The following is a 22,368-nucleotide window of genomic DNA, read 5'->3' on the forward strand; positions in this document are numbered from 1 at the left end:
CCGTCGAGTCAGAGGAGAAGGTCCAGAGCGAGAATCGTGGTAGAGATCCTTCGGCCAAAAATTCGGGTGCCAACCTCCAACAAGATGCCGCGGTATCATTTAGCAATCCTAAAGAAAAAAAGGATGTTCGAAGGCCCACACAAAGAGGCCCGGTCCACTCTGATTGACACCCAAGTGCAAAGGCCGCCCTCATACTCCTCCCATTTCCCAGGCCACCCCCCGGCTCTCCATCTTTTACCCTTCTCTCTCTCTCCTTCCCGGCCGTTGCCGTTGCTCACTCTCCCTCTCCACTGGTAGCCGCTCCGCCGTCGCTGGCAGGGTGGACCCGCCGCCGTGCCATGTTCTCCTGGCTCCTCCGCGGCTGCCGCGACGAGTGCTCCGCCTCCGACCAGCTCAAGCAGGTTTCTCTCTCTCCTCTCACCGCTACATCGTTTCCCCCCATCAATTCGGAAGTGGCAGGAAAGGAAAGGGAGGATCTTTGTTGTTGTTTTTTTCTTCAATTTGAGAGTCTAGAGGTGAAGGAGAGAGGCGATCTCTCGCAGAAAAATCGATCGTTTTGTTCCTTACCAAAACGAATCAATGTGTGCTGAAACTGTGAGATAGATGAGAGTGAACAACTCGTGTGATATCTCGTTCTGGGTGTGCCCCCCTTCGATTTCCTGTTTCGTTTACTTCCTGGATGGAGTGAGCAGCAAGGAACCGACGATATGAGCTGAGAACTTTCTTCCTGATCTTTTCCTTTTTGAAACAAACCACTAGTGGAACAATGTGTGGGTTTTCCTGGTGTTCCCTTAGACTAGCCTCGAGGGATTCACTTCAGGAGTCATATTTTCGTTGTGAAAGGATTTTCGTTCCCTTCAGCGTTCTAACGGTTTTCTTTCACGGTCATGACGAAATTCTCAAGTCATTCTCTTCAAGACGGGATTCTATCTCCTTTTTCTTCGCGATTTTCTTCGAAGTGAAGCTGTTGAAGATGGGAGAAAATAAAGTAAATAAGAACGGGGAAGAGAATTGAGAAGGGAACGAAATAAAAGGAATATGGTTGGAGATGGTCTTATATTCATTCATTGTAATGCTATTACCAGGATTGAGGTGGGGATGAAGATGTACCGCCGCATTGTTAGCCAAGGGTAAAACCAGGATTGAAGTGGATACGGAATCATTTTGACCTCTTTTAAGAAATGGGGTCACCAAAGGAGAATCTACTCGATCCAGTTTTAGTTGTACTCGTAGCTTGTAACCGTTAGGTCTTTTAGGGCGTGCCTGAGGGTGATGCCAAATTGCAGAATGACATATTGCAAAGATACTAAAACACGCACTGCAGATGCAGTTGTGTATTTTGGGTTCGGGCATCCACCATGCGGTTGTTAGGATTTGCTATTATTGGTGGGACAAGGGTTCTTCTGAAATGTTGTTTCGCCACCCTTTTAAGTTCTATAATTAGGATCAACTGCCTCCCATATTGCATGGTCCTGCACTTTTGATTACTGAACTGGAACTAGTACACCGAATTCTAGTTTCTCTGAGAGGCCCTTTTCATTTCTTTCATTTTGTTGTCCCTCTGAGCCAATCATAAACCCAGCATTTCTGAATTAAATTAAAAGAGTGAGGTTATATGCATGTCCAATTCTGATCTGGTTGATGTATTTTATTTGTCGCTACTGAATTGATTACTTACAGTATAAATGTGGCTTGTAGGCTCGTGATGTCTTCGTGGCAAAAGAGGCAGTCTTGCAAAAGAAGATTTCTCAAGAGATGGAACGGGCCAAGGAGTTTACAAAATCAGGAAACAAGCAAGCAGCAATGCAGTGCTTGAAGAGGAAAAAATACTATGAAAGCCAAATGAACCAGGTTGGAAGTGTCCAGTTGCGCATTAATACCAAGGAGAAAATGATCGCTGATTACACGGGGAACAAATAACAGAGTGAGATCACAGCCCTGGAACTATGTCTCAACTCATCTTTGTTTTGTTAAGATATGTAATCTGTGAAAAGTCAATCGTTATTGTTCTCTGGCACAGTGCACACCACATTTAACATTGTGTACCCTTAACATACCCTTAACATAAGATTGTACATTCCGGACAAGAATTACTTCCAAGGAAAGATTCTACTTGCTTATTTACTAGGCGATGTTAGATTTGCAGTGATATGTGAAAATATTTTTCTACCCCGAATATGTGGCTCATCTCATGCAGTACAGTGTATATGGTGTGAGCCATAATTGTTATTTTTCATCCAGATTCTCACTGTTCAACCGAATAACATGTCATTTGATGGTTTAGTTTAGCGCACTCTGTACAGCATGGTTGCAGGATGATATTTTCCTGAATTCAGATGAAGGGTATATATTCCTCTTTTTGCAGACGCTCCTAGGCAGCAAGAGTACATCCATGAGTCCACGACTATTGACTAGTGCAAGTTGAATCATGCTATAACTGATAACCTATAATTAGACCAGAAGTTGGATCTATCTCTGTCTGAACACACTACTCTGCATGTCCACCTGAGTGGATCTGTTACTGCCACTGCTTCCAAATTTGCATTTCCTTTCTTTATCTTCCACTGTTGCTGTTTCTGATGCAATTCTTGTAGTGCTGTGTAGCTGTGGGACCTGGTATTGTTTTTTTAGAACAAGTGAAGATTCAACGTTTGTAGCATAATAGAGATTTGTTTTTTTTTTCTTGTGAATAAGAAATTAGAAATGTTGTCAAGAGAATGTATATACCTGAAATTCATTTCAAAATAACTTAGCCATTAATTTGTCCTTATTTTCAACTTGTTTTTCAAATTATTGTGCTTTCTCTCGTTTTACAATTGTCATTTATCCGAATCTGTTATCTTTTGCAGCGGAAATGATGGCGACCTTTACCTGGAGCAGCTGTGGTAACCTCTTTTTAACAGCGAATCAGCAAGCCACGAATCAATCATGTATTTACCCTAGAGATAGCCTTGGCTTCTTTTTTTTTTTTTTGTCATTCTTCAGTAAACTCCACTTGTAAAACAGTATCTTTCCTGCTGTTTTAGCGCTGTTTAACTGAACTTTCAGTTTTGTATCTGACATTTGTGTGAAATGTCCTGCCCGAAATGTCCTGCTCGCATCTTTAGATCATTTTATTGATTGTGTTGGTCAAGGTATTAAGCACTTTTGGATTGAATTTTCATTCTAGTTGTGCAGCTCCTGGTACGAATTTAAGGCCCTAACTCTAGTCAAATCGTGTTGCTGAAGGACTGCAAGTTAGGCTGGAGCGGCTAAGCTTAGTCTGAATGTTTTACTGAATTGAGAACAAGATGAGAAACTAAGGGGAAGAAGAGAAGAGGGGAATGTAATTTTTAAAAAAAAACGATTTCCCACCTTCATTTGAAACTAACCAAAAACCTAGCGGCTATGATATCTTCTAAATTCGCAGTGTGGTTGCAATGGGCAGTCTGATCGCTTCACTTCTAGCAAATGTACACAACGGTGATAAAACGCCATCACACCATTCGCATTACAGCTGAGAAGGCAAGCCTATGAATTTTTAAGATATAGAAACCACCTTTCCAAACATGCCCATAAACTACATGAAAGGTGAAACATTTTACTAGCACCTAATGTGTCTTGGGCCATGGACCCAAATTCGATGAGTGCGAGCGCCTCATCGCGAGCATAACAGAACCAAATGGAACTGCACGATAACCCAACTCACCAAAATACCGAGCCATAATCTCTACAGCGCTACCACCCTGTTTGTTTCGGATTATAAAAACTAAATTATAGTAACAATCTATAAGCCCAAACAAATAGTTGGATTGCAAAAGTTGAATTATGGTCATAATCTGCAAGCTAAAACAACCAGCTAGATTGTAAAAGTTGCATTATTACAATTTAGCCCCCAAATTGTAATAATACAGCAATCAGTATTCCACCAGCTTTTACAATCTACAAACTGCTTTTTATAATCTTCAACTGAATCGAACAGACCCTAATTCAACCATTTGTAATTCACTACTAAATAAATGCAGCGGTAAGAGGGACCTCCTTGTACATCTCTACCAAAAAGACAAGCAGTTTCTCCAGAAGGCAATAATAACAGACTAGCTTTAAAGGAGGCACCATAACTGAAGAATGTTTTACTCAACTCTGGCGTCAAAATGTCTCAAGAAAGGCATCAGTACTTCACATGCGGGGAGAGATGGGTAAAGACTTCATTGAAACTACGCCATTGGTTGTCGCCTCCTGCAATACCATATTGTATCAAATTACTCTAGTTTTGACGATAGAAGAGAATTTTATGAATGGATGGAGAATAGCATCGATAACACAACTCAGTGTAGATCATGTTGAAGTAAACATTTGCAGGCAAGTTTCACAGCTTATCCGGTTTTCAAATACTACAGTTCTATTTACCACAACATCGGCTTTCACTAAGTTGATTAGTTGTCCATGACTGACGGCTAGTTTATTGGCGTGCCTTACATTTTTTAAAAGAAAACATCTCTCCAAACTGACATAAAAATGCTAGATAAATTAGCAGGACAATACATAACTGTGCAGCAGGCTCAGATGGCATATAATCTATTACCTTTTTGGTCGGATGCGGTCCTCTTCAAAATCCATTATTCCTCCAGATTCAGAGAGAAAGTCGTCATGCCCCCGTAAGTCGATGTCTGCCTGCTTAAATTGTTCAACTTCTGCCATCAAGTAAGAAACATGGTTCGGCAATTCCACTATTTAATAAAATAGTTGCCAGTATATGAGCATCCAAGAAATCAGAACTGAGGGCATTCAGGTAAAAGGAAGTAGGAAAATGAGGATAACAAAGAATGATGTTCATCATTAGAAGATGTGAATCCATCCACTATTTAATGAAGTAGTTGCCAGTATATGAACATTCAAGAAATAATAATAATAATCAGAACTGAGGTCATTCAGGTAGGAAAATGAGGATAACAAAGAATGATGTTCATCATTAGAAGATGCAAATCCATTCCTTTTTTATTCAATTTATTTAACAAGAAACAGTGAATAATTGATACTTCGATTTAATCCAGCTCACCTTGATTGATTTTTTGGCTTCTTCCACTCTGTCTTCAAATTCTTTCTGGTGCTTCTTGTTCACCTCACTCATTGTGTCAGCCCACTTGATTTTCTCCTGAATTTGATGCAACAAGCTATCCGATGTTTCCAGCCTGTGCAACATGCACATTTTCATTAGAATTTGTGACAAGAAACCTTAATTCCCTTGAGTGTCACCTTATGGATGTACACATGTTATGAACTAACAAATTAGAAGCCATGAACATATAGATTGATTGCTAGTGATGTGTCAAAACCAAAGCATCAACAGTGAAGGATGTATATATCATTATCATATCGTCTCAGTGAGAAAACAGAGGTGATTCATCTCTGACCAATTTAACAAAAGTACTTGCATATGAATAAGATCATAAGCTACGTACAAACCGGAGAAATAATGGGCCTCTATACAGTATGAAAGAAAACTTATGAATCACAGAAAGCATAATATCTTGACTTTTAGTTTGTTACTCAAACAGACAGCGACTTGTAAAAAAACATTGTGCATACAATATCAGCACATCATCCTACTGCAAGAAGTAATATTCTAAAACTAATATAGGTTCACCACAACAGTAGCTTGCAAGAAAACGAGCAAAGAATCAAGAGAAAAATAAACATAGCAGAAAACAATCTAGTTGTGATTCCCATAATAAACGAACTGCAATATGACTTCAGAAGGTTATACATGAGGACTAAAATTAAATGGAGAAATATAAAAATAAGCATTTGCAGTTCCTGGAACAAACATAAGAAAACTTGCAGGAAACTTTTCTTAAATAAATATACACACCAGTCAGACAAGGTATCTATCATGTTGGTCAGTTGATCAGGTGTAAGATCCCTTCCAGCTGCAAATTGTACCTGACATGCATGAAAATAAAATAAAAACAAAGCAATAACTAGACAGATAAAAGACAATGTTCAAGAATGATATCTGCAGATACAGGTTGCAAGTATCTTACCTCAAAGCACCTTCGCAGCTGATCCAATTTGCCTCTAACAATACCCTAATTAAACATGTAAAATATTACCAATTTTGATGCCAGAAACACTAAATAAGAAATTAGCAGGTGATCTTAAAGACTAAATATCACCACCACAAAGAAGAAAAAATTCCACCAGAAATTCCCCCAAATGGATTGAAGATCAGATGAGTGATAAATGATAAATTTTCAAATTGGGCAGTTACGGGCTTTTCACTGGGAAGCTTTAAATGGGAATCTGCAGGGATTTTAGATGCCTAATTTGAAAGAGGATGTAAGGACTCACTGAGTACATGCACTCATTGATGAGGAAATCTTCGAGTTCTCTTACGTTGGAAACATCCAACTCTTGCATGAGTTGATCATACGGTAGTACCTGAAGGAAATATTAAGGGAAGAAAAAAAGGAAGTATGTCAGAATCTATACAGAAAAACATAGCCTGGAGCAGAAGGTAAAAGATAATGCCACAAGAATGTTCCTTGATTCCTTCCAATGTGTAGTTAAGCATAATAAACAAGTGCGAAAAAATATGGGTCCATGCATCTCATAAGACTAGATTTGGGACACATAATAGAAGGCAAGAAGTTTCTTCAGTCATTGGTTATCCATTGGTCAAAGAAAAAACACCAGTTATACCCTTCAGATTTGGTTCCCAGTCCCACAGAACTATTTGCTAATTAGAAACGAGGAGATTTAAGAAACTAGACAACAAACATGCCCCCATGATCTAGCAGTGCAGAACTGTAACTATCATTTACATGGTTACAAGTTGATGGCCATAAAGCATCACTTTTGTGCCCACAGTAGGAGATGCTATAGACGATTGCTCTAAATATAAGGTAGGTTTGGTCAGAATTCGCACCTTGGTTGACTCAGCAAGAGTTAGCACACTGAGTTGCTTCAGCTTCCGGACTTGATCAGGCAACAACGCAGGAAGGGAGCCAGAATTACCTACACTTCCACAACAGATACATTAGCGAACCAAAAATGTACATATCTTGCATAAGTATCCATTAGACAGTAGTACCAAAAACAACTTGGAAGTAACCCCAAAGTAAACAGTGGACATAAAATAGAGATCGTTCCCCATGCTGGCAGCAAAAGTAGATAAAACAAGCCAAAACTTCTAGCAATCACAAAAGTAGTAAGGTAGGATATAAACCCATAAGCACAAACAAGGCCATGTCCTTAATAACTTCGCCTATGAACAGCTACATGCGCATTCATGAATCATGGTGATATTGGCTGGTAAAAAGACAAAAATCATCTCAACAGCTCAATCTCTGTTTTCAGCGTGGCGATGTGATGTGTTCTCATCTAGTTTACCATAAAATCAAGTTTCCAAACAAATTTCCGAGTTCATACTCCATAGTGTATTACCCAAACACGGAGAAGATCAAACAATGTGTCAGGCAGACGATGAACTAGCGTGGGAGTTTGCAGTGAGTTGAGCGCGTGGTGGACGAATTGATTTGAATTGAAATGTTGTCGTTTATTGAGTGGGTGAGTTGTGTGTGTGGGGCCCGGAGGGCAGTGTCTGGGCTATAGGGTTTATAACCCAGCCATGTACTCGGTGAACTCTAAGATAGAAATGAAATGAAAATAGATTTCTCCCATTCCCGAATTCTTCTTCTTCCTCCTCAAGTTTCTTCCATGTCTGAGAATCCTATCTAGCTCACGTCCCGGTAACCTCGGCGGCGGCAACAGGTGTTACAAGTGGTATCATATTCAGTGATCCTCGGCGTGTGCTTCGTTGTGAGTTCCGAGAAATCCTTCGGCTCAAGGGGTAAATCCTAGGTGGTGGTTGAGATTGGGTTCGTCCGATCACGATCGCGACGAATTTGACATCCCATAAGTCCACTCCGGTTCGTCGAGTTTGAGGCGGAATAATCACGGCGCCACCGAAGCCTTCTCCCCAAACAGTGTTCGTGCTGGAGATGATGAAGGCGGCATTGAAGCGGACAGATGAGTGATGGGATCACATTCTGGAGAGTTTGGAGTTGTTGTTCGCTAAGGTGGGCACAATTGAGGACCCTCAACAGCAGATGCGTACTCAATTGGAGATCACATCCAAGGCGGTCGATCAATCCACTCGTGATCAACTGGCTCTGGCAAATCAAGTCGAGGCGATGTCCCATGCGATCACAAAGATGACACTTATCAGTTGGTGGATCCTTCTGATCACCATGACCCCAGTCCTCCTCGCCTCAGCAACACAAAGGGGGATCCGTTGCTTGCACGACCAGGACCGCAAGCCACCCAGGTTCCTTCCCCAACATATTCAGGTGTGCCCCACATCACCTGTTCAACTGTTGGTCTGTCTAGGAATGGGGACGGCACTATGCATGTTCCACACAATTCATTGCCCAAATTATCATATCCTAAGTTTGATGGTGCTCATCCACGTATTTGGGAGGATAAATGTTTGGATTATTTTCACCTGTATCACATTAGCACCGACATGTGGGCGACGGCTGCTTCTCTGCATATGAAGGGGAATACGGCTAAGTGGCTGCAAGTCTATAAACTGCAATATGGTTTGGGTACTTGGGAGCAATTTACTGCAGCAGTTGAGGAAAAATTTGGTGCTCAGGATTATAGAACAGCACTTGGGGCTTTGTTGGAATTGAAACAATCTGGATCGGTTGAGGAGTATACTGATGCATTTGAAGATATTAGGTACCAAGTATCCATGCGCAATTCAGGATATGATGAACTCTTCTTTGTGACTCAGTTTGTTAAAGGGCTCAAATAAGAGTTAAGAGGGGCTGTGCAATCTCAGAGCCCTGACACTGTTGATAGAGCTTCTTTGTTGGCTAGAGTTCAGTAGCAGGTGTTGACTCGAGGGAAATTCAAGTTCTCCTCTCACAGTTCTGTCTCTAAAGGATCTGTTCATCAAGGCAAGGAAGAATCCAAAGGAGTTCCAGTGGGGAATGGTCTCTGGAAGGAAAGGCAATTGAGGGATATAGAAGAGCAAATGGATTGTGCTATTATTGTGGTGACAAGTTTGATTCTGCACATGCCCAAACTTGCACTAAGAAGCCTCAAGCATAACTCAATGCTTTAGCTTTGGAAGATATGGCAATGCCATTATCTGACACAGTGCTTCAGCAGTTGGAACTGGAGGAACTGGAGGACAACCAGTGCACTGGTTCCTATCACTTGTCCTTAAATGCAATATCTGGAACAGTGGATAAGGATCAAATGCGTATAAGAGCAATGGTCAAGAATCGCGTGATGCTTATTCTGGTGGATAGTGGCAGTTCACATAGTTTTCTGAATTATGCATTGGTGACTAAACGTGGCCTACCAACAATAGCTGTCCGGCCAGTGTCAGTGAAAGTAGTTAATGGAGAGACATTGGTGTGTGACCGCCTGGCACCTCAGTTAGGCCATATTGAGTTTTGATTGGCTCAAACTTCATAGTCTCATGCTATGTCATTGGGAGCAGCAGACTCTCCAGTTCTGTCACAAAAGGGAACAAATTCAATTGCAAGGAACAGGGGTTCCTACTGCACATATCACTGAAATTCCTGCTGAACAAGCAATCAAATGGTATCATGGGAATGAGGTCTGGGCATTGGCAATCCTGCAGCTTTCAGACCAACCAGCTGACACTCAAATTTCTGAACAAGTGCAGTCTGTATTGTCTGAATTTCAGGATGTTTTTGGGGACCCAACCACCTTACCACCTGCTAGATGTTATGATCACTCTATTCCATTGATTCCTGTGCTGTCCCTGTGAATTCCAAACCATATCGATATTCTCCATTTCATAAAGATGAGATAGAGAGGCAGGTGAAACATTAGTTGGAGACTGGTCTCATCATTCCAAGCACCAGTCCTTTTGCCTCTCCGGTGTTACTAGTGCAAAAAAAGGATGGTTCTTGGCGATTTTGCGTGGATTACTGAAAATTGAACTCTCTCACTGCCAAGAGTTGGATGAGTTGAGTGGAGCACAATGGTTTACAAGCTTGGACATGAAGGCTGGATATCACCAAGTGAGAATGCAACCTGAAGATGAGTCCAAAACCGCGTTTAAAACACATCATGGGCATTATCAGTTCAGAGTTATGCCATTTGGACTCACAAACGCTCCAGCTACATTTCAATGTGTTATGAATGAAGTGCTGGGTTCTTTCTTAAGGAAGTTTGCACTGGTTTTTATTGATGATATCTTAATCTTCAGCCATACCAAAGAAGACCATTTGGATCATCTCAAACAGGTGTTGCAAAGGTTGAGGGAACATCAGTTTTATCTTAAGCCCTCCAAATGTTCTTTTGCCTAGCAGCAGTTAATCTATTTAGGCCACATCATTTCAGCTGATGGTGTTTACGCTGATCCTAGCAAGATTGAAGCAATGATCAAATAGCCACAACCTAATAATATCACTGAATTATAGGAAGTTTGTGAAGAATTATGGTATTATGGCCAAACCTTTAACCAATCTGTTGAAAAGGAAAGAATTCCAATGGAATGAAGAAGCTGATAAGGCTTTTGCTCAGTTGAAACAGTCCATGACGAGTACTCCTGTACTATCTTTACCCAATTTCAGTGAGCAGTTTACAATTGAAACTGATGCATGTGATTCTGGGGTTGGAGAAGTCCTTATGCAAAAGGGCAAACCAATAGCATTTATGAGCAAAGCTTTGGGAGCCTTACATAAACACTTGTCTATATATGAAAAGGAATTTTTGGCTCTCATCATGGCTGTAGACCGTTGGAGATCCTATTTGCGGAGGCACGAATTCCTTATCAAGACTGATCACAGAAGTTTATGCTATTTGGATGACCAAAAACTTCAATCTGATCTGCAAAGAAAAGCTATGACCAGACTCATGGGGCTCCAATTCAAGATCATCTACAAAAAAGGGACTGAGAATAGTGCTGCAGATGCATTGTCTAGAGTGGGTCACTTGTTGACTTTGCAAGCTATTTCTGGAGTTACTCATGTGTGGCTACAGGAGGTAGTTAACTCCTATGTTACAGATCCACAAGCACAATCTTTGTTGGCTCAGTTGGCTGTCTCTAGCCCTGATGCAAATGGCTATTCTCTTAATCAAGATATTATTAGGCATCACAATCAAATTTGGATTGGAAACAATTATGCACTAAAAACCAAGTTGATTGCTGCACTGCACTCTAGTGCCATTGGAGGCCACTCAGGTGTTAAGGCAACTTATCATAGAGTGAAGAAGATGTTTTGGTGGAAAGGATTGAAGCAAGAAGTAGAGAGTTTTATCAAGCAGTGTTTGGTATGTCAACAGTCCAAACATGAGCATATCCACCACCCTGTTGGACTTTTGCAGCCCCTTCCTATACCTGCTGGAGCTTGGCAGGACATTGCAATGGATTTTGTGGTGGGATTGCCTAAATCTGAAGAGTGTGAGGTAATCTTGGTGTGGTGGATCGATTCTCCAAATATGCTCACTTTATACCAGTCAAACATCCTTACACTGCCTCTCAGATTGCCAAACTCTTTTTGGATCATGTGGTTAAGTCGCATGGAGTACCTAAGACTATAGTATCTGATCGAGATAAAGTCTTTGTTAGTTCGTTTTGGCGTGAACTGTTTCGGCTGTTGGACACAAAGTTGTTGACAAGCACAGCTTACCATCCGTAAACGGATGGTCAAACGGAACGAGTAAATCAATGTTTGGAGATGTATCTCAGGTGTGCTGTGAGTGATTCTCCTAAATAATGGAGATCGTGCCTACCCTTAGCCTCGGAAACACGGATACTGCAGTCCGGTCCCGTATCCGCACCGGATACCGTATCGGATACGGATATGCGGCCGATATGTGGCCGATACGTATCCATGGAGTATCCGCTCGAAAATAATTGTAGAAAATACGAATACATGGGCCGGTACGTATTGGTGCTGTTGCGGATACGGCCCAGCCCAAATGAAGGCCTAACCTAACCTGGCCGACGCACGGGAGCAGCTTCAGCAGTGGCGGATCCTCCACGCTCGGGCGCTTAGCAGCTGCTCCGCCTCCTCCACGCACAGGCGCGGCTGCCGACGCACGCACAGACGTAGCTGCGGCGGACGACCTTGCCACGGTGGGCGCAGCAGCGCGGGAGCAGCCGTGGCGTGCACACGGGCGTAGGCGCACGGTTGAAGCTCCACTGGAGAATTCTCCTCCTTCTCCCCCTCCCCTTTTCCCCCTCCCGATTGCCTTAGGCGCTTAGCACTTAGCAGTAGTTGCCGGCTTGTCGCTGCCGACATGCTATGGCTCAGTGGCTGTCTGTTTCAGTGTTATCACCGTGATGGCGACCGAAGGTTCAAGTAGTGATGCTGTTGGTGGTGCCTCTGCAACATCGACAGATATTAGAGCTCCATTGTGGGATCATGTCCACATTTTAGAGAGACCTAGAGCAGGGGGGGCAGTACTAGATGGAAGTGCAAGTATTGTCCATATGAAGGATTCAGTAGCTACACTCGAGTTGAAGCTCACTTGCTGCAAAAGAAGGGAAAGGGAGTGGGTATTTGTCCGAAGGTGTCAATAGATTTGCTTAGCCAAATGAGGAGAGATGTTCAAAGGTGCAAAGAATTAGTAGAAAGGTCAAGACAGAGAACTGTGTCTTTGCCTACTACGGGTTCTTCATATGGTGGCAGCACGAACAAGAGGGGACCTGCAAGTGCATTGGAGAAATCTTGGGCAATGGAGCACCGCAAGCACTTGGATACTCTAATTGCTAGATCATTCTATTCTTGAGGTATTCATTTTCATTGCATTACACTAATCATTATAAAGTTGCAATTTTAAGTTTTCTTGTGCAGTTGTGCTAATTCTATTTTTAAATTGATTTACAGGGATATCTTTCAATTTTGCAAGAAATCCATAGTTTCAACAAGCAATTTCCTTTGCTTGTAACCGCAACTTGGCGGGTTATAAAATGCTTGGGTACAACAAGCTTAGAACTTCGCTTCTGAAGCAAGAAAGAGGTCACATTGAGATGCTATTGCAGAGTTCAAAGAGCACATGGCAGGAGAAGGGAGTGACAATTTGCGCTGATGGATGGTCAGATCCGCAGAGGCAACAACTCATCAACTTTGTTGCTGTTTCTGAGAAGGCACTTATGTTCTTGAGGGCTGATAATTGTGAAGGGCAAGTGAAGACAAAAGAATACATTGCTGAGAAGCTGAAGTCTGTTATTGAAGAAGTGGGTCGTCAAAATGTGGTACAAATCATCACAGACAATGCTGCAAATTGCAAAGATGCGGGTCTCCTTATAGAAGCTGAATATGAGAATATATTCTGGACACCATGTGTTGTGCATACTCTCAATCTTACTTTGAAAAGTATTTGTGAGCCGAAACTCCCAAAGAATGAAGAGGAGGAATTTGTTAGGAAACAACTTGAATTTATACATGTTATTAGAAGTGAAGCCCAAATCATCAAGAATTTTATAATGAACCATGGCATGCGGCTTTCTATGTTCAATGAGTTTAGCCATTTGAAGCTACTAGCTATTGCTGAAACACGGTTTGCATCAGTTGTGTGTATGTTGAAACGGATGGTGGAGGTAAAAATGCCTCTTAAGCAAATGGTAATTAGTGAGGCATGGGACATTTACAAAGATGATGCTCAAACAGCAGCTCTAGTCCATGACAAGGTATTGAGTGAGGTTTGGTGGAGGAATGTGGAGTATATACTTAAGATTACTACTCCTATCTATGAGATGATACGTGTGGCAGACACTAACACACCATGTCTTCACTTGATTTATGAGATGTGGGATTCTATGATTGAGAAAGTGAAGAAAGAGATATATCAATGGGAAGGAAAGCAACCAGATATGGAGTCAGACTTGTACTTGGTTATTCATAAGATATTAGTTGATAGGTGGACAAAAGGCAATAATCCACTTCATTGTATGGCTCGTTCACTCAACCCAAGGTAATAATCAACAGTTGCTATCTTGCTTATGTTTATAGCTCGATTGCTAATTCACTTGCCTATGTTTATATTGTAGATATTATAGCCAACAGTGGTTACATGGAGGTGTTGGCCGTGTACCTCCGCACAAGGACAAAGAGGTATCAAAAATGAGGATGACATGCTTCAAGAAGTACTTCCGCATACCAACATAATTGTCTCAAGTGAAAGAAGAATACGCAAGGTTCTCTAGTTGTTCTGAAGAATTCAATGATCCTGACTCCCTCCATGATAGATGGTTTGTTTCTCCCATGACTTGGTGGACAAATCATGGGCAGTCTGTTCCTTTATTGATCAATTTGGCCATCAAATTGGTTAGCCAACCAGCCTCATCTTCATGCTGTGAGAGAAATTGGAGTACATATAGCTTCATTCACAGTGTCAAAAGAAATGCCCTAACTCCAGAGCGTGCTGAAGATTTGGTCTATGTGCACTCAAATTTGAGACATCTCTCAAGAAGGACTGATGATTACAAGAAAGGGGAATCAAGGATGTGGGATGTGGGAGGAGATTCTTTTGAATCTCTAAGTGGTTTAGGAATTCTTGAAGTGGCTAACCTTTCCCTTGATGAGCCTGAATTGCAAGCCGTGTCTTTTGGAGATGCGAAGGCTGATATTTGGGAAAATGAATCTGAAGCAAATCCTGAACAAGCCTAGTTGGATGAACTTGCAAGCTACTATCCTAGCTATTATGTTATGTAATAGAACTTAAGTAGAACCTGCTATCTGCTATGTTGAACTTCTATGTTTTATTGTGTGAGCTACTATCTACTGAACTTTCCAATTTGCTATTCGTGAGATTGTGTTTCTTATATGTTCTTATGTGTTATTCGGTCAATAAGAGAAGAAGGGAAGGGTTGTAGGTCGGCTGGAAGTAACTCCTTAAGGGTGATGACCCAAATGCAGCTACTTATTTTTAATAAAATATTATTGAAACGTATCCGCGTATCGGGTTTTCTGGAAAAAAGACGTATCCGCGTATCGGTATCGGTCCGATACCGATACACGTATCCGTATCTGTGTAACATAACCCTTAGCTGAGTTTTGGTACAATTCTACCTTTCATTCGTCACTGGGGTGTTCTCCATTTAAGGCTTTATATGGACATGATCCAAATTTGGGAGCTATGCCTGATTTGCCTTCTGCAGAACAACCATCAGTGGCTGATTTCATTAAGGAAAGAGAAGCTCATCAACAAGCCTTAAAGGAACATCTTACTGCAGCTCAAAACAGAATGAAGTTACAAGCTGATCGCAATTGTTCTGACCGTGCCTTTCAAGTGGGGGCACAAGTTTTACTGACAATATGCTCAGTCTTCAGTTGTGCATAGGCCTTCTCCGAAATTAGCTTATATGTACTTCGGTCCTTATGAAGTCTTGCAGAAGATTGGTTAGGCAGCATATCAGCTGGACTTGCCAGATGGGGCTGCAGTGCATCCGGTGTTTCATGTGTCCCAACTGAAACCTTTTACACTGGATTACTCTCCAGTTTATTCTGTCTTACCTCAGGTGGCCGAATTGGATGCAAAGGAGGTTGCACCTGAGGAAGTTCTGGATCGCAGGTTAGTGAAGAAAGGGAATGCTGCTGTTCAGCATGTGTTGATCAAGTGGACAACATTACCAGCGGCATATGCTACTTGGGAGGATCTCTATGTGGTTCAGCAGCGTTTTCCTCACACCATTGCTTGGGGGCAAGCAACACTTCAAGCGGGGGGGGGGGGGGGGGGGAGGGGAGGGGGAGTGTCGTTTGCAGTTAGTTGAGCACGTGGCGGACGAATTGATTTGAATTGAAGTGTTGTCGTTTATTGAGTGGGTGAGTTGTGTGGGGCAGAGGGCAGTGCCTGGGCTGTGGGGTTTATAACTCGGCCATGTATCGGTGAACTCTAAGATAGAAATGAAATGAAAATAGATTTCTCCCATTCCCAAATTCTTCTTCTTCCTCCTCAAGTTTCTTCCATGTCTGAGAATCCTATCTAGCTCACATCCCGGCGACCTCGGCGGCGGCAACGGGTGTTACACAATGCACCGCGGCGAACGAACAGAGCAAGCGGACATACACAGAGACGCACAGCAACCAACCCACAGGGCAACGCAATGTACGAATTGCAAAGGCAGGTCGTAATCTTACTCTTGTAATCCTTCAAGGTGCCGTAGGCGAAGAGCCGGAGCACGTCCAGGGACGACGCGTACTGCGTGCCGGCGAGCTGCACCAACAAACAAACGAAACAACCACACACACACCACGTCAGATCGAGCCGGAAAACACCCAATCAGGGGGTGGGGGGGACAAAACCCCTAACCCTAGCCCGGCGGCGGGCGCGCGGGGACTAGCAGAGAGTGAGAGAAGCCGGCGGCGGCGCGTACCTTGGAGAGGGCCGGGAGGGTGAGGAGCTCGGAGAAGGCGAAGAGGGCTGGATGGGAGGTGGCCTCGAGCACCAGCGCGGCCAGCTGCGGCGCCGAGGACAGCGCGGCCGCCTGCGCCGAGAACTGCCCGATCAGCTCCGCCTGCCGCCGCTCCGCATCCATCGCCATCGCCGGCGACGAGCGGAGGTGGAGGGTTAGGGTTTGGAGGATCCGCGCGCTCTCCCTCTGGCTCTTCCTGGGGTTGGGGTTTCGCTTCCGCTTCCGCGCGTCCTTGATGTTCTCGTCTCGTGCGGCTTTGTGGGTCCGGATTAGGGGTGGGGGGGGGGGGGGAGGGGACGATTCGGCTGAGCGACGTTGCGGGGTTGCGCGGTGGTTGCAGGTGGCCGCGTACCCGGAGTCTCGGCTTGGGCCAAGAGGTACGGTCGCTTGCGGGTGCGCCGTGGTGAAGAAGCGGCAGGAGAGTTACAGAAAGTGCATGCGCTGCCCCCAATTGATATGGAACATTTTCGATTTGTCACTGAATAAATTGTCTATTATGTAATATGTTATCAGTGTGTCAATAACATAAAATCACATGTCATTAATACACTAATGACATATCATATAGAACAGTTAACCTACTCAGTGGTAAATAGTAGAATCTCTTATTTATATAAGCTTGATGTGTAAGGGCGTCACCCGCGGAGATGGTAAAACCGGCTATATTCCTATTCAACTATTCTTTTACCTATAGATGTTGCCCGCATCGTCTCCAGTGGAATTAGCTTCGTTGCTTTTCCTGTTCTCGTCTCCAGTGGAATTGGCTTCGTCGCTTTTCCCGTGCTACAGGGTCACATCAATAGACAGCAGTGATCGGTAAATTTACGGATGAAAAGAGAAGCTTGTATCACTATTCATAAGTGTATGTGAGGGTTTGAGAGGAGAAGCAGAGTAATGTAAGGTAGCAAATAAAGTAGTTGCTGGAGATAGAAAAAATAGGGATACTATAATAATGTTAAAGCATGATATAATAGTGTTATAGAGATGGATTTTTAGAGTATCTGCTGGAGATAACCATATATATTAATAGAAGAAGAAACTTGATCCAGTTTATGCGAGAAACCAGATCAAAAACCAAATAACTGGCCAATTAATTAGAGAAAAAATTGACAAAAATCCCAAAATAATAGGACGACACAAGGCGACAAAGACAATTAAATGTCTCACCCACCATACAACCATAACTCAGGAAAATCCCACCGCATATCATCGTTGCCAAGCTCGCTCTCAGCGCAATTGCCTCGCCATCGTCACGCTAGCATTCATAACCACCACGGGATGCTACTAGGAAACGCCATGCCTCGTGTCATCGTTTCGAGCTCCGTCGGACCTCGTCCACGTAGCAGCTCTGACTCCACGCAGCACGCCCCTTCCAAGTGCGTCAACCGACCATCCGAGCACAAAGCGAGATGACCAAATATCGGGCCCAAGTCGTCGACCGCCCAAACACGCGGAAGGATCTCCAAGACAACACCTCCACGAAGAATGTGACATCAAAGACGCCGTTGTTGCCCGTCCAGAATTTTGGACAATGGGTTTTTGTGATAGCCCAAAATCCTTAATTAAGCAATTAAGCATTCATGAGCTAGCATCATAATTGAAGTTTTGAGCAAGTAATTAATACAATTGACAATTAAACATGAATTATTAAAATTAATTTTAAGTGATGCTTTGTAAAGGAACTCACAAAATCACTGTGTAACATACGTATGGAAATAATTTTAGAAATTATTCCATACCAGTTAAAGAATATTAAAGATTTTCCCTAATTTTTAGGAATTGTTTTGAAGGCATAGAAATCACAGCAAGTTGGGAAATGTTGCAATTTTAAGGAATTTTAATTTGAAATTGGCTCAGTCTTTTTTAGTCAAACAAGTTAAAATTTGCTGCACATGAATTATAGTTGCACGAAAAATTTGTCCCATAAAATTTGGAGCATGGGAAGACATGTTTTTGGATTAAGTAAAGGAGGGATATTTTTCTTTCTGTTGGTCACTGTTCATCACGGCCCCATTGTCATCCTCTCCCTCCTCTCTCACCTTAGCAGCTTTGAGAGGGCGGCCGCCGGTTTTGTTGACTTCCACGACCAAGCCATGTCGTCAGCCGTTGAGGCACGCCTCTGAGCTTCGCGTGGGTTCAGTGCGCCCTTATCCCCTGCCCTCTCTCTGCTTCATTCGCTCACGCGGCATAGCACATAGCAGCACCACAGTCGAGCTCAAAATCCGTCGGAGCTATGTCGTCCCCATGCCTTCTCCACCTCCAAGCAGCTTGAAGACACGTCCCTGAGCTCTCCTCGCGGCAGCACCGTCACCTCCCCGCCGGATTGGAGCTCGCACCATTGTCTTCTTCTCCGACGCATCCCTCCGCCATCCGCCGTTGACCCGCCGCTACAACGCTTTCCTCGACCAACTCCGCGCTTGATGAGCTTCCCCATGCCCTTTACTTGCTTTCGCTCACATCCGTTTCTCTTTTGCCCGACGCCGACGCAGTTGTCCTCGATGACCGAGCACTGCCGCCCCCATGAGCTCGTCGTCAGCCATGCTCCGGCCAAGCCCACCGATTGACGCTTGCCCTAGGAGTTTCCCCATAGCACGCCATAGCCCACCATGCCATCGTTCGATCGAAGCTCGCACTGCTCCGCCCTGTCCTCGCCCGCACACCACCACCGCAGTAAGGCCGCCATCGTTCACCGCTGCTGGCCGCCTTTTGGTGATCCCCGTCAACCACTTGTACCTCAAACGGGACCGCGTGCTTGCTTTATGGCTGTTGCTGCTCTCTGCTTGCCGAGTTTCGCCGCCATTCGTTGCCGACGAGCTCGACCGGTGCCACCGGCCAGCCACGACACTGTGCAGCCACAGTTTGGGTCGATTTTGACTCGAGTCAAACGCCCGAGCTCCCTGTCATCTCAGTGGCTAGAGTCCCCCGGTGCAAAAGGGTTTTTGGCCTTTCAATATTCAGATTAAATCAGAAAATACAAAATTTATTTATTGTTGTACTATTAAATCGGCTGAACACTTGTAAAATGCATAGAAAAATGAATATTTTTCCAAAAATTATGAAACCAATTTTGTTAGCCTTTTATAATCATGCTCTACATGCTAAAAATATTAGCAGGCATGAAATGTGTACTAGAAATTAATTTAAATACTAAAATATGTTTAAGCTTAAATAATTCATAAGTAATTATTGGTAGGTCCACAATTGGTGAAGCCAATTTTGTTAATCTTATGAAATTATGCCATGTTCATTAAAAATAATCACTCTCATGTTAAGTATAATTAAGCTCTTAATTAGGTTTAAGCTTTGTTTTAAGCTTACTTAATCTAGAAAATCATCAAATGTTGAACAGGAATCCAAATTAAGAAAATCTTGAGTCTTTAACACTTGTGCCATGATGCATTGCATCTCCACTTTGATCATACACTGTGGAGCATCTCTCATCACGTATCATTCATACTCATTGCGATGCATCATTCTTTTATTTAGAACCTGACGCTTCGGTGTGATTGAACCTGAGAATGAACTTGCTGAGTTTTGTGAGTGCTGCACAGGAAACATCAGGGAAGCACCAGGCAAGTATATATCATATATCTCCTATATTTTGGTGATTAATTGGTCAACATTTTAGATCTTGCTATATGTCATAGATGCATGTGATAAGAAGTCGATGTCGGGAATCGGGTAGAACCTATTTGTTGCATCGTAACTACCTGGATGAAGTTGTTAATCCTGATCCTTATAACCTGGGTATTTCTATGACATGGTCCAACTTAAAAGTGATATGGTAATTACTTAGCCTTGTATAGGACATGGGTAAAAGTTGAGCGATGGATGTCATCGTTGTTCACGAGCTACAGAAAACAACTACAGTTACAAAGAAATGATATGCTGAGTTGATGAGTTGGAAAAATTTATACGAGATGTGAGTGGGTGCTAGGGGCAATTCAGGAGAGGAGACCTAGGTGTTATTGACCGCTTGCATCGTTTAAGCACCGTCCGTGGTATTATTTGACTTAAACACTTTCCGTACTTTCACATGTCGATCTAATGGTAAGATTAGCCGATTATCGTATGTCGGGCTGATGCTTGCCTTGCATGACGCGTAGAAAAGTACGAGGAGATGCAAGGTGACAGGGAGCCGGAGGTGTCCAGGACACGCTCACGGTAACCACGATGCCATAAGGGCAAGGGCAAGTGGGTAGTTCCGGGTATAAGAAAGGTTGTCTCGGGGTCAAGAGGATAGACCCGAGTTATGTGGGTAAAGATGTACCCCTGCAAGGTGTAAGAATAATTCGAATTACCACACTCTCGGTTGTAAGCATACTTATGTCCATTAGGCAACATCGTAGAGTTTCGTTCAGTTTGAGAAATGGAAAGTATATGGGCTTTTGGGAGAAGCATGTGCTAGTACCTATTTGAGTTAAACAAATTTACTTTATTGACTATTATGTTTATTGTCAGTCAATGCTAGTTGTTCATACCAGTATATTGGTTAAATTGCTTTTCCGTTGAGTCAGCTTAACTTTGTGGCCATTTCCTTGCTACTCAACTCGATGCATTATCCTTGGAGTCGGGATAGTATATACCCATATTATGTAAGTCTTGCGAATACTTTCGTACTCAAAGTGCTGCCCTTAAGTTGATGCAGATAATGAAGAACTGGTTTACAGTTACTTTTATCCCACTGGTACTGGAGATGGCTAGGAGTAGAGATCAAATGTCTGTGTTAGTCCCGATGATGCCTTATGGGCAATGGTGCCACTGATCTTATCTTTTATTAATATCTTTCTGATGCGTTATGAAACCTCTGATCTAAGTAGAAACTAGAACATGGAGCAAGGTCTGTAATAAAAGTTAAAACTTTTATACTTTGTTCATATCTTATGATGAAACTATATTGAAACGGTATATATTGTGGTCTTAGATTTTGTTGAGCATATATCGGGACTACCGGAATTACTTCCGTCTTAATGACTTAATTGTTGATTAAGTCAGGTGTAATTTGGACGAGTCTGACAGTTTTCACCCAGAAAACCCTCTGAGTAGGGGAGAGGCACCATGACGATGCTTCAAGGGAGGAAAGTGACGCCAATGGCGTCGCAGTCGTCAACACTGGCAGAAAGCCAGGCAAGCCTTTTACCCAGAGCCCCAAAACCCCATCCATTGCGCAATCGAGCCACACTGTCGTTGCCACGTGCATCGCCCGCTGTGCCACCACAAGCCACAGAGCTCCTCATGTGCCGAATCTGGGAGAAGAAGACAGATCGGCAAAGGGGAGGAGTCTTGACAGTCAGTAGCCATCGCAAAAACACCGAGACAGCAACAACGACAAGGCAAACAGTAACCAAGCAGCACCCGGTGCCAGCAGGAGAATGATGATGAGCACCAATAGACAATGGCAGTGAGCGGCAGTAGCCGTCACGAAGAGCACAAACACACCAGTAGCAGGATGGCACTGGCGACCACAGAACCGACAGTGCCACCGCACCACCACGCGTACTATGCCTAGCCACCACCCGTACTACATCACCAACAGCAGGAGCACAACTGCAGCAGATCGACGGTGGGCACAACAACAGGCAATAGTAGGAGGGCAACAATAGAACATCAATGGCGATCACTAGCAGCATAACAAAAACAACAGCACATCATCAACAGCAGCACCACATCATCAGCGATAGGACAGGATAGGGCACGCCAATAGCAGATCAGTGGCCAGCAACAACAGAATGCCGATGGCGATCACCAACAGCCCATCAACAAAAGTAGTACACCACCAACAACCAAACCACATCTCGGCGACAGCATCAGAACGAGGTTGTTGGGCTCCTTGCTAAACTAAACCTTGGCATTGTCATTGCCGAACTGCTTGACCAAGAAGGCTCACCGGCACACTGAACACCAATAGCAGCGCTAGTAGTCGGCATGAGGAGTAACCACCAGACACTGCCACTACACGGATCCAACCGCCACCAGCC

At 43.4% G+C, this 22,368-nt stretch overlaps 2 protein-coding genes across 5 annotated transcripts; one reads left to right on the top strand and one right to left on the bottom strand.

Annotated features, from left to right (window-relative positions):
* The first annotated feature begins 123 nt into the window (after nt 1-123).
* Nucleotides 124-2,050, top strand: LOC133890774 (vacuolar protein sorting-associated protein 32 homolog 1-like). Its single transcript, XM_062331315.1, has 2 exons — nt 124-401; nt 1,699-2,050. Exons 1-2 carry the CDS (start codon nt 339-341, stop codon nt 1,918-1,920), a joined length of 285 nt encoding a protein of 94 aa, XP_062187299.1. The 5' UTR covers nt 124-338; the 3' UTR covers nt 1,921-2,050.
* A 1,719-nt stretch (nt 2,051-3,769) lies between these two features.
* LOC133890773 (COP9 signalosome complex subunit 7-like) lies at nt 3,770-16,739 on the bottom strand. Of its 4 annotated transcripts, none has more exons than XM_062331314.1 (9): nt 16,352-16,739; nt 16,116-16,191; nt 6,908-6,996; nt 6,331-6,420; nt 6,024-6,068; nt 5,852-5,922; nt 5,039-5,171; nt 4,565-4,670; nt 3,770-4,218 (listed from the first exon to the last, which is right to left on the bottom strand). In XM_062331314.1, exons 1-8 carry the CDS (start codon nt 16,517-16,519, stop codon nt 4,599-4,601), a joined length of 744 nt encoding a protein of 247 aa, XP_062187298.1. In that variant the 5' UTR covers nt 16,520-16,739; the 3' UTR covers nt 3,770-4,218; nt 4,565-4,598. The 4 variants fall into 4 exon arrangements, with proteins under 4 accessions (XP_062187298.1, XP_062187295.1, XP_062187297.1 ...); XM_062331311.1 differs by having other exon boundaries at nt 4,565-4,656; nt 16,352-16,737; XM_062331313.1 differs by having other exon boundaries at nt 4,565-4,673; nt 16,352-16,731.
* Between the last annotated feature and the right edge of the window lie 5,629 nt (nt 16,740-22,368).

This window comes from Phragmites australis, chromosome 14 (assembly GCF_958298935.1).
Source record: "Phragmites australis chromosome 14, lpPhrAust1.1, whole genome shotgun sequence".
Lineage (NCBI taxonomy): Eukaryota > Viridiplantae > Streptophyta > Magnoliopsida > Poales > Poaceae > Phragmites > Phragmites australis.

Coding starts and splice junctions, on each gene's coding strand:
- LOC133890774 (XM_062331315.1), top strand. CDS start 339: ATGTTCTCCTGGCTCCTCCGCGGCTGCCGCGACGAGTGCTCCGCCTCC. Junction 402..1,698: donor CCTCCGACCAGCTCAAGCAG/GTTTCTCTCTCT, acceptor TGTGGCTTGTAG/GCTCGTGATGTCTTCGTGGC.
- LOC133890773 (XM_062331311.1), bottom strand. CDS start 16,519: ATGGCGATGGATGCGGAGCGGCGGCAGGCGGAGCTGATCGGGCAGTTC. Junction 5,172..5,851: donor ATAGATACCTTGTCTGACTG/GTGTGTATATTT, acceptor CATGTTGCACAG/GCTGGAAACATCGGATAGCT. Junction 4,219..4,564: donor GACCGCATCCGACCAAAAAG/GTAATAGATTAT, acceptor ATGGTATTGCAG/GAGGCGACAACCAATGGCGT.